Below are 12,594 nucleotides of genomic sequence, written 5' to 3'. Positions count from 1 at the left end.
GATGCCATCAACCGACTGCAGGTGGTCCAGAACACGGCGGCCAGACTGGTTCTAAATGCCCCCCCAAGAACATCTTCTGGACCCCTACTGAGAGAACTACATTGGCTCCCAATACGCCAACGGGTTAAATTTAAAATCTGCTGCACTGTGCATAAATGTCTATTTGGAAACGGCCCCAACTACCTAGCTCAATTACTTCAGCCTTACAAACCGGAACGAGATCTACGGTCAAGTAACCAACTCCTGCTTAAACCTCCCTCTATTAAAAAGACCAGACAAGGCGGCCGAGCCCTCTCCTCAGTGGGGCCGACTTTATGGAACAACCTGCCGCTTATCCTTAGACAGACCTCCAATCACCTTGCATTTAGGAAAATGTTAAAAACGAATCTGTTTATGGAGATATAACTATTGGTTGTCCCTTTTGCACTTTCAGGCCACCTGTTAAGTAGTTCTCGCCACCTGTTGTTGCAGTCAAAGCGCGGAGATAACCCAATCGGGCTTGATTCTTGCGCTATAAAAGCAAATAAATAAATAAAGTTCGAAGATAAAACGAATAATACTTAAAAATTGGCCACTCTTGGCAATGGAAGATGATTTCAACAACATATTTCAATCCACACCTAGATTTGCATTTCAAAGGTCCCAGAACATCAAAGAAATTCTCAATAAAAAAACACAACAGCGATCAGAATCATTAGGGGTACATTACCCTGCCACAATTACGGTAACTGTAACGCTATAATCAAGGGCAAAGAAATCAAACACCCAAGCAAAGGCACTTCCATTTCATTACTTGTCACTGCAACCTGTGACAGTCGCAATGTCATTTACCTCATTAAATGCCTGTGTGGCCTGGCTTATGTTGGAAAAACCGAGCGCAAAATCAAGACATGCATAATCGAACATAAGAGTAACATTCAAACAAAAAACAGCAAATCGCCATTGGCAAGCCACTTCAATATTCACAATCGTACTCCAAGCCAGTTGAGATTTTTGATCTTGGAAACAATACCAATATTACCTGGCAGAGACAACACACAATTTCTATTCCGCAGGGAAATATTTTGGACGACCTTCTTAAATACATGTCACCCGAAGGGTCTCAATGACCGGATGGATCTGAACTGCTTCCTATAAAACTGCTTTCCAAAAATTATACTTGTTTTATATGAACTATGAATAACTGCTATCCATTTTGAAATGGTTTAAACTGTAAATAATTTTGAATTAATTTTGAATTGTTTTCAGTGATATTTATCAGTGTTTAATTACATATGATAACCTATGTGGTTTTTGACTATGGACTTTGACAGTGGAGCTTAGTGTAGACCTTTTTTTACACGGTTATGCATCACCTTCGTCTTGCCCTTTTAATTCAAATGTCCCCCTGCGGGTTTATTTTCTATTTTTGAAATTTATTTTCCTTCTTGCCTATTCACGCACGTATTTCGTTTTAACTTCACTCCACCTATGGGTGTGCGTGTGATGATTGAAGAGATTCGTCCGGCTTTGATTTTTACTACCTTTTCCACCGGAACCGCAACTCATACTTCCGGGTTAAAAGCGGCAGAGTCTGCAACCAACAATCTACACGCTGCTTTCCACGGCGTGCTCGATAGGAAAACCGTTCACCGGGATTTTCACACGGGTGAGTGAACGCTGACGACCCATTTGGTACACCGCTTTCAGTATTAATCTCTTTGTACCTTTGCCAATCTAGCCTTAACGGTTGGGTTTGTTGATTTACTTTTAGAACTCGGCCCGTAACATTGCCCGCAAAACTGGACTTCAATATCTTTGACAGCAGAGCAAGCTGCTGCAGCCGTAACTCAGGGTACGTTTTATATCGAGTCTTTACCAACCGACTATTGTTTGCCTGACTTAGTTTCTTACGAATTGTAGGTTACAATTCCCGATATTATTTTTTAACAGGCCCGTACTTCAATCGAACAATCTTTAAATTAGAACCAAAAATCTTTAAGAACCAATGTATGAACATCACTTTACTCTGTTCGCTTTTGTGTGTTCTTAAAATGGAGGATCATTGTGCTTCTATAATTTTTCTTTAACGTACATGTGCGCGTTTAGTTTTCTACAATTATAATGCTGCTAAATAACACGTGTTTCATTTGGGCTATCAGACGAGACTGTGAGTTCATTTATTTTTCAATTGAAGGTTCTCAATGAAGTGTCATGAAACTCAATGGTAATTTTGAATAATCATTAATCACCATGTATATTTGTCATTATAGTTGTTTATTTGCCCGAAATGCATTGGGCTATCTATTATAAATGATGAACATTTAACATTTGATTGCAAATGAAACGAATGATTCAATAAATTGAAAAAAAAAATTTGAATAAAACTTTATTTTGAAAATTCCAAACCTTGAAAGGAAATTTTTTCTGAGTGCTTTTTGAGTGCGTCATTCCCTGCTGGAATAACGCTACCAACCACTATTCTATTGTTGAGGCATGTGGGTCAGATGCATGAATCTGCGCACTGGACTGCTGCTTAGTACCAAATGGCTGGGTCCAAAGGAAATTTAATTAGGTCTTGGGTAGCATTTTTCTTTGAATTCTTAAACTTCTTGTGTTTTTAAAAAACAATTTTTTTTACAATAGGTCTGCCCTGAATACTATTATTAACTTAACAAGAACTTAAGAGTGAAGCCCGCCCGTTGCTTACCAGTGTTGGCTTTATCACTCAAATTTGCTTGTTTCTTATTTGATCGCTTGCTTAGTACTTCTTGTGTTTGTACTGCCCCTGGAACATAGTCTCTTGTGTTTATCCATAGCAGACTGTTGGAGAACTACTTTTATCTTTTTGATTAAACACTCTTGAGTGTATGTGTTTTCCAGCTCTGTCCCATGTATGCTTCTCCCCGACGGGCTCCAGCTTAGCGGATACCTTCTGGACTTTCAGCTTTCTAAATAAAATCTCATTTGAACCAAATGCTTTGGCTTTTTTTAAATTATGTTAGTTTCTTGGATGAAAAGCGCCTGGAAAAAAACATGCTTTTTAGGTCTCGGCTAGGAGCGCGTTCTTGCCAGAGAACTATAGTCGTCGGCTCAGCCGACAATGAGTGGAGACGAGCTGGCCACGCGCACAGCATTGTGAATGGGAGAGGTTGCTCGCGAGAGCTTCTACCGTAGTGGCAGAATCAGATCATGACCCGCGCCTCGGGAACAGTTCACGTGACTTTTATGTTTCCTCTGCGATGATGAGCACGCTTTCACAAGCGAGTGCGTGAGCCGCAGACCACGCCGCTGGTATTGCAAAGCCAAAAGACTGAAGCAGCAGAGTTCACGGGCCTCTGACCGGCTTGTTTAAAAACAGCACCTCTTGTAATGCACCGTTTGTTTCCTCTTGTTTATTACGGGTAATGTCCACAGCTGTGCTCACTGCAGCGCTGGTTTTTATTACAGCTGATGTGCGCAGCTGTATGACCATGAGCTGCCCGGCGTGGAACAAGGAGACTGGCGAATCACTCTCCTTCCTCGGGTAAGACCTGCGAGGCGCTATGTTTCACATGTGATGGGCGTGGAGTAAAGGCTCAGGTGGTCCATGCACGTGGTGAAGAGGTCTGTGGGCGAGGGTGGAATGCCCAGCTCATTGAGCCCCTTCTGATCTTCTGCGTGACGTTTTTTCAAATAAATTTACTCCGAATTTCGGAGCGTGACTAGCGCCGAAAGCCGTGAGGTTCTATATGAAGCAGCTCCGAGAGAGAAATGCCTCTAGTGATCCCCGCACCTGCTGCAGAAATCGATGTGCGGCCCGTATGTCTTGAATCCAAGTCCCGGACGAGGTTAGAAGCAGAACGGCTATCGCCTCTCGCCTCTATGCACTGCGCCTGCGTGGCGCTGTATCAAGCAGCGTGATCACGTAAATGATCCTTTCCAAAGGTGTAGGACTCAAGGATATTTTAATTTATTGGTTCAACATGTTTTTAAGATTGGTACATTTATATAAAAATGTTTGCAGCCAGTATCTTTCAATATAATTTTCTAAACGTAAATTTAGCTATACAGGCATGGGTCCTGATAGGGTTGCCAGACGCAAAGCAAGTTTTTTTTTTTTTACTTACGCAATGATATAATTAGAGAGTTACCTCTTAGTGAATATGCATTTTTATGGCACACGCAAATTCTTCTAAATGTTCCCAAAATTGCCAATTAAAAACGGACTGCTTGGTGAGGTGAAGTGGTTGACCAGGATCACACTGTTGGTTTCAGTGTGCGAGCCGGGATTCAAGCCCGAATTTCCCAGGCACGCCGCCTTCAATGCACCCGTATTTCTTCCTGTATTTTTGCTTTACTTCACAGGACTTTGGTGATGGCTTCATGGCCCTCCATTAGACGGAGTAATAAACTGTTTCTGGAGTGGGACCCCCCCCCCCCCCCCCCCCCCCCCCCCCACGTTCGTACACGTCACCAGTGTGGACTTGACCGAGGAAACCGTCTCGACTCCCTAATCGTGGAAATGTTTTGACATTCGGATAGTGATGCCTTAGTTTGGGTCCTCAGACTCCCTTTTCTTCCGGTGCAGATGTCGTTGGGAGTCACTGACCCTTCACCCAGACGCGCTGGGAGTTCATCGTCCAACCCAATCTTTCCATCAATGCTTTAACCTGCCTGGGTGAATATTAGCTATTTACCAAAGAAATATATGGGCTTGTTGGAGGGGGCTTTAATGAGGGTTAGTGGGTTACCCTCTAGCCGGGGCCAATGGCATGAATGAACGGTACATGTCCAAATTGTGCGGCATGGACTACATAATGTGGCAATATAGGGCACAGAATGCAGCATATTGCTGTACTTATTGTGGAGGCGTTATGCCTGTGTGTTGTCCTCAGTAATTCTGTCTTGTCTGATATGTACCCCTATGGTGCCAATCCAATACCAGAGTACAGCCATCTTACAGCTGTTTGTAAATTATGATCCTCTCGAAGAAACAGACACCTGTCAGTTTAACTCTGCAATTCGTGCATCTGTTGGTGATTGTGCGGGAAACTCATTATTATGCAGAAAATGCCCAGGACCCAGACTTGTACACTTTTGTTGGCCCTGCTTGTAAGACAGTCTTTTATGCAGTGGGGGAAGGAACAGAGGGGTAGGTGGCTGAGTCAGGGTATGTAACACACACACCCACCCACTTCACCCCTCCCTGCTAGGCCCGTTCACTAGTGCCAGTGGCCCCCGGGGTGTGTGAAAAGTGGAGGCATAGCAGAGAAGGGTGCTGAACAAGGAGCCGCAGGGTATGTAACACACACACCCACCCACTTCACCCCTCCCTGCTGGGCCCGTTCACTAGTGTCAGTGGCCCCCGGGGCGTGTGAAAAGTGGAGGCATAGCAGAGAAGGGTGCTGAACAAGGAGCCGCAGAGGGTCCATCAAGACTCACTGCTGAGGTGGACACACTTGCTGCCACCTCAGCAGAGAGGCCACGTACTGAATGGTCATCACGTCTGATCTCCCCACCAAGTTTGAAGTATAAGAAAGGGTAGCGTGAGGAGCGTGTACCAATGGGCAGTGTGGTAAGCGGGCATTGCTTGTTCTGGTGCCCTGTCTGAGAAGTACCACATAAGCCACAATTGTTCACCCGTGCATAAAAGGAGACACCTCACGGATTCAAGGGTGCAATGAACACGTCGTACAGTTCCCCGTGCTTTTCGTCATCTGAGTGTTCCTCTGTGTGAGGGTAAGCAGGCGAAAGGGGCAGGATATGTGCTAGTTAGGGAATGTTGTATATGAAGGAATGTGAGTAAGTTGCTGTCTCCAAGTTTGTCAACTGTTACATCAGTCAGTTTGCTGGATCTCACTACCTAAGATGGGATAAGGCTGCCCCTTTCGCTTGAGTACAGAAGGTAGGGCTCCACCCACTACAATAAAATGAGCGGTGCATAAATGGGGCTAGTATTTATATACACTATGCTAGTGGAGGGTGCCCCGTTTATTTCTATCCTTAGATTCCTCTTTTTAATGCACACGTGAATTCTATCCCTCCACTCCATCCATCCCCTCCACTCCATCCCCTCCACTCCATCCATCCATCCATCCATCCCCCACTCCATCGCTATCATCTTGCAAATCATCTTTATACACCAATACAGACTTTGCTAAAAATTTAATGCAACACATTGTCATATACAATGCCAATAACTCAAACTTTAATACTGCAAGACCTATTGCATTGCAAATGCTTGTTATAAAGGTTAAAAATTCATTGCACACTTTCACAATACCTTACTATATGCATTTGGCGTCCAATATTTTCAAGTGTCTTTTTTTTCTTTGTAACTTTTTAAAAGTAATGCTGTCCAAGTGAGTATTGGCAAAACCAATAGCTTGGCACTGACTTTGCCAGTATTTGCTTCTTTTTGTTGTTGTTGATCTAAATGTTTATCTTTATTCTGACCTTGAAGTGGCGGGATAGTAGGTAATTGAAACACTAGTCATGGGTACAGAAATGATGGGCTAGAACATCTACTGTTCCTCCGGTATTGGACATATTTTCAGTTTAGCAATAAACAGTAGAAGAGCACATTTAGCATGTAAGTGCACGATTGGTTACCTGGATTAACACTATCCTTTTTTTTTTCTTCTTCATTTTCAGGTATGTAGAAAAAGACGAGTCTCCCCAGAGAGGTAAGCCTGAAGGGCACTGCTTTTTTGCATTTTCGATTGTTCTGCTTCGTTGCTTGCATATTGTGGGCTTCATTGTTTTCCGAATACTCTAAGTTTTGTTATTAAAACTGAGCAGTTTGAGTCTGTGCATAAATTCCTCGGTTAAAGATTTTCTCTTTTAGCACCAAGTGTCTAGTTAAACATTCCCATTCCATACATTTCTGGATCACCCAACTTTATTCCAGTGCATAATACTTGAGTGGCAAGCAGTGTACGTTACCAGCAGAGCTACAAAGTAGATCTCAGAATGCTGACGTCTCTTGTCAGGCATTAATTGGCTTTGACATGCAAGAACTATAGGCTGTGTCAATGTGTTTTAGCCATTTTGTACAGCAGTGTGGCTGCTGTGCAACATGGCAAAAAATTAAGAAACTAGGCATTTTGACTTGACCAGCACTGCCCGGGTCCGTGTTTTGTTTCTTGCATGCAGTGGGGCGTGGGCAAGCCAAAGTGAAAGGAAGGAAGGGGAGGCAAACAACAATGACAGGAATGTGAAGGGAGGGTGAGACAAGTCAGAAAGACAGGAGGGGTGCAAACAATCACAGGGGAGGGAGGCAGGCCAAAATTATTGGAGGGGGGCAAACCGCAATGGAGGGAGGCAAGCAACAACACCAGAGGGTGGAAGCAATGATGACGAGGAAGCAACAGCAGTGGGGGAAGCAGAATAAAAGTATCTCAGTTTAGGCGTGAGCAGTGGAAGAACAGTAATAGAGCAATTGATCTGTACTTGGTCCATGCTTCAGTGGAAGAGACGAACTATAAAAGAGAAAGTGAAATCGTCACTGACAAATGAGAAGCAAGGAAATGAGGCTGACAGTGTAGCAAACAAATGGTAAGCAGTGGGTGGGCTCCAAACACCTTTTAGTTTGCAGAAAATCTCACCACTGACAACACGTGCTGTTTCAGGTGAGATCTAAATAAGCAGATCCCCTAAATGCTGGCTTATCTTCAAACATTGGTCAGAGAGGGCAGAGCTTGCAATTTGAGCAAAATTGTAGAACTTTTACGTACAGAAAGGTATGACCCTCTACTTATCCAGACTTCTTGTGTGACCTCACTGTATTAGAGAAGGAACTTTGTTTTACCCATAGGAGATAGTCTAAGTTGAACAGAGACACTGGACGTGGGCATTGGTATGCTCCTCTTTACTGGTCACCTTTTCTTAATCTGCATCAGATTTCATTTTCTGCACATTGTTTGGTACTCCCATACCCATATTTACTTAGGACATTCCTATTGTCTGAACCCATTGTACACTCTACTCCATCTCACCTGTGCCTCTTATGTCAGACGTGGAGGTGCAGGTAATGTTAAATTTCTTAAACTGTCCCACACTGTTTGTGGATAGAGTGCCTGAGGATGAACACCAGTTATCTCTTTTTATGTTCATTGGCTATTATCATCTTGTCCATAAATAAAGGGCATACTCAATGTTTCTTCGTTTATCATCCCATGAACCTCAGTCTTAGCTGTGAATACAAGGCCAGGCGGCCTGCTATGCCTTAATCGAATGGTTTCATGTCTCAGACTGAGAGTGCTCTTCTCGCTCAGTCCTGGCAGTTGGCACCAGGATCTCCTTCCAGTGAGAACTAGAATAACACCTAAGCTCACGCTGACTGATTTCAGTGGCATGAAGCCTCTTTTGAAGCCACTGATTTAACTCAAAAGGAGCTATAACTCTACTGGTGTTTACCCAAACCTGTCTAATCATGAAGAGGGCAAACTGGACATACCTGGGATCGTCTTCTACCTGGTGTAAGTTAACTGATTTGCTGAAGAACTCTTAAAATTAACATAGTTTTATGACTGCCGAACTTTCCACCTACAATAGTACCAAATAGGAAAAAATGTGTACATGTATAGTATTTTATCGACCATCTTTTGAGAGACTTTCCAAGGTAAAGAAAATTACAAAAAAAAGATTGTGTCAAAGTCTGACTAGAAACCGTAACCATAATAATAGAGCTATCCGTGTTGGCGCAGAAAGTCTGCTGGCACTAAAGAATTCTGAAAGTGCATTCTTCCTCCAGCACCACGTGCACATGATCATGAATAGATCTTTGCTCCATCCTTACTAGTATGAAAGTGAGGAAGTCTGTGGACCTCTCTTACTTTGAAACCCTATATGAACCCCAGCCAATTCTCTACAGGAGCCAGTGGATCATTCCAAGATGTATGATTCTCTTTGCTGATGGAGGAAAAGTCCTTGTTGCATATTTTTCTTTATTTCAGCCCCTTCTTTTTAAGTCGCGCTTGAGCCAGCGCATGCGCTTCTCTGGCAAAACTTTTAGTAAACAGGCTTCAGAAAATGCTACCTTGTAGCCTAGAGCTTGCGGTTATTCGCGCGGGCACACGCTTACGAGCAGAGGCGCCATCTGGCTTTCCTCTCTCGTCAGCAGCGCATGTCTTGGCCCGTGGCAGTGCTTGTTTAAGTTTGGGCGCGCGCACCACTCGCGTGCTTGCTGCCGTCACCACCCCCGACTCCTTTGCTTGTCCGATCCCAGCCCTGGGCTCCAGAATTCAAGGTGCCCATTTTCAGTAGCCTCGTCGGATCGGTTTTCAAGCTTGTATGCAAAAAACGTACTGCCCAGGAAGACATTATCAGAGGGAGACAACGCAGAAAGACGTTGGTACTTAAAAAAAATCCGCCACACAAAACTCATTGAAGTTATTGTTATTTGGTTTTTGTAAAGCGCCTGAATCACCCGGGGACATCTCCGCGCTGCCTAGTCCTTTTTCCTGAGAGCGAAAGTTAGGATACCAGAGTGAATCAACAATATAGGAAGGCTTTAAGATGTTTCCTGAAAGTCAAGTATGAAGGAGACTTTCGCCACCCTTCGGGTAGGGAGTTCCAATATTTAGGGCCTACATACGAAAAGGCTTTACCTCCCAGGCGATTACGGTAGATACATGGTATCGCTAGTAGGGCTTTACCATTTGATCACAAATTACAAGCTGATGTCCATTTGCAAATTTTGTCTTGTAGATATTTTAGGCTAATTTCCCTCATAGCTTTAAAGACCAGGCAGCAGGTCTTGAAGAAGGCTCTCTTCTTCACCGGCAACCAGTGCAGTTACTTCAGTAAAGGGAGCGATGGGGTACCTGGTGGACGATTCAGTACTATCCTTGCTGCCATATTTTGGATCACTTGGAGCTTTGCTAACTGTGTGGATCCTACTTCGGCCAGCAGTGCATTCCCATAGTCGATCCTACTGATTACTAGGGCATGAACTACCGTTCTGCGATGGCTCAGGGGAGGATATGGAATAATATTCCGCAGCAGTCGTAAGTTGTAATAGCACGAGCTTACAATGTTACTCACATTGTTCTTCATGGACAATTATGCATTCATTATGCATGCTGAAATGCCCCCACATTCTTGCAAATAGAAATTTCAACAGTTTTCCAGAAATACTCCTTGAATCCCAGAACTGTTGCAGCTTATGAGGCATTCTTCTGGAAATCTTTGGGCATGCCTTGTATGTAATCTGTCTCACTTTCATTCTGCCGTTTATTTCTTTAGCTTCTGACCCCAATTCGAATTTTGCCTTCGCTCTCTATTCAGGTTTCTTCTCCCATTCGGTTACGCTTCCTGTCCTCTTAACTTTCATTGTTGCCTTCTCCCTTAACTCTGCCCTCTTTGTCCTCCTGGGTTTTCTATTGAATCTCCTCCACCCAACCTTATTCTTCCCTCTACCTATTCGGATTACTTCTCTCCTTCTTTTCACCCTCCTTTTTCTGTTCTCTATCTGCATCTCAGTCCATTCTCCCTTTTTTGCCCTCTATTCACTTTCACCCTGTCCGTTTTGTCCTGCCTCTTCATTCTGCCCCAACACCCCTATTCTGTACACTGTTATCCTTCAACTACGTCCCCGAACTAGGAGCAGCCAAACACCAACAAAACCTCACACACAAGTGCATGCCGAGGACTGCCTCTGATAAGTTTCTCCTGATGTGTGTGTCTGAGAGCATGTACATATTGGTTCTGTGTGTCTGCGAGCCAGTGTATGTGTATTTGAATGTGTGTTTGCGTGAGATTGTACAAAATGTTATCAGCATACGTTTAACCCCTTCGATGCGGATGACAAAGCCAGCTCGTCATGGGCGCTGCGCGCATGAGGGGCTGGCTTTGTCACGTAACGCAGGATTTTTAAATTTTAAGCGCGCAGCGGGAAAACCCGCTAGCGCGCATGCAGTTAAACAAGTATTGGCATAGACAATAGGTCTCGCCTTTGGGACTTTCAGTGTTTAGCCATGCAACAGTTGTTGTTGCATCAAGGATATTGTGCTGCATAACTAAATACTTATAAGGTCCCAAAAGAGAGACCTATTGGCTGTTTTTTTCTATGTCTGCTGCGAGAGTCCTAACTACCTTAGGGCTGTGCTAACCTGGCCTTTCTTACTATATGATCCCCGGCGTGTTTTGGTTCTACTTCCTCGCTTACGCAGCCCATATTCGGTGATGGGACACTGATTACTAATTCCTGCAGTTTACAGGGCAATTAATGCATGGTGAGAGATTTCACCAATCTGAGATCTACTTTTGTATGTTGCCTTCCACTTTTAACCTCTTTAATATGGTTGATGACCAATTGGTATTCAGCTCGTTACCTCCATAGTGGCATGTCACTGGGTCGTCCTCATTAGAGGAGAAGATGCAAGCACTAGAAGCAATTTCTTTTCAAAAGTAGAGCTTCCCTTGCGCCAAGGGGTTTTCAGGTCTCGTATAGGCAGCGCATGCCCTGCTATATCTACTCTGTGGGCTTGGAGCAAGGCCATCACTTTTCATTCTTTCCTGTACGTGCCCTTCGAAAAATCCTTGCTTTTCTATGGGTAATCAGTTGTATTTGTCCCTCCTTCTGCTGTGGTGCTGCCTCCTATGGAGCCTGGTCCTCTTACATTCAGCATTTCCCATCTGGCCATTTATTTTCGTTTTGGAGCACAGTTTTTTCTTTTGCTTCGGCCTGTGTTTTAGGATTGTTGTATTTTTTGCCTTAAGTGTTGCAAACATGCAGCTAACTTTATAGATGATCTGTGGGCCATTAGTCTCTTGTCTTCATGGCCTCAGAGCGCCGTGTAAGTTAGCTACATGGCTGGTGCGGTCCTTTCTAGGACGGGAGGAAATCGGGAATGTACCGCAGCGCTATGTTGGAATGAGAGATTATATGCTAGTAGTCCCTTGGCTCTTCATCGCCACACTGTACCCAGGTAACACTTGAAATACTTTCAAGATTATTGGCTAGTTTGACCAAGCATTATTTGTTTTAACCTGGTGCTACCTAATAAGAGACGTAGAATCGTTTTGTTCCTGCTTTAATATTGACTTAATCTCCATGAAAAAGACTGAATCAACGTCTGCTGTACAGAGGTTTAACATTCTGGGTAGAAACTTAATTGCAAAAAATTCTAAGGATTCTCTGTTTCAATTTTTGTGAAAACCGGAAGGCATACTGTTTGTCACGATTACCTGGGGTATGGATGAGTGCCAGATCCTGTTAATGATTTTGCCGGTCAGTGCACGTCTTACTGCCCACTCTCCGCCCAATAGTTCTCCCCGGCGCCCGCTCAATAATTACCTACAGTCTTTAAAAAAAATAAACTACGGTACTGGAGCTTTGTGTAAAGTTTTTGATATTTAAAGTTAATGCTTAATATGGTGTTGCTCTCTGTCACTGTTAAGCTTCTCCCCACCACCTCTATGATGCACTCACCCTCGTTTTCATTGGTTTCCGCCCATAACACAAGCACACATTTTTTCAGTCACTCTGTTCTTGTTTATCGTCACATTTGCTGTGACGAATGCCTCTCCAAGGTCCAATCCTGTTTATCGTCACATTTGACATGAGTGTCTGAGTTTTGAATCACTCCGTTTCTGTTTATCGTCACATTCGCTGTGACAAATGTTACT

The 12,594-nt window shown here is 43.7% G+C and overlaps 1 protein-coding gene across 2 annotated transcripts in view; it reads left to right on the top strand.

Annotated features, from left to right (window-relative positions):
- Window positions 1-12,594, top strand: part of LOC147735036 (E3 ubiquitin-protein ligase ZFP91-like) — a 134,552-nt gene that overhangs the window by 9,394 nt on the left and 112,564 nt on the right. For both annotated transcript variants that reach the window (XM_086953136.1, XM_086953137.1), the window contains exon 2: window positions 6,616-6,647. In XM_086953136.1, the coding sequence (XP_086809262.1) occupies window positions 6,616-6,647 (32 nt within the window). The remainder of the gene's footprint in view (window positions 1-6,615; window positions 6,648-12,594) is intronic.

The sequence above is a fragment of the Lissotriton vulgaris genome, chromosome 1_2, assembly GCF_964263255.1.
Source record: "Lissotriton vulgaris chromosome 1_2, aLisVul1.2, whole genome shotgun sequence".
NCBI classification, from domain to species: Eukaryota; Metazoa; Chordata; class Amphibia; order Caudata; family Salamandridae; genus Lissotriton; species Lissotriton vulgaris.
This window is presented reverse-complemented; position numbering and strand designations above follow the sequence as displayed.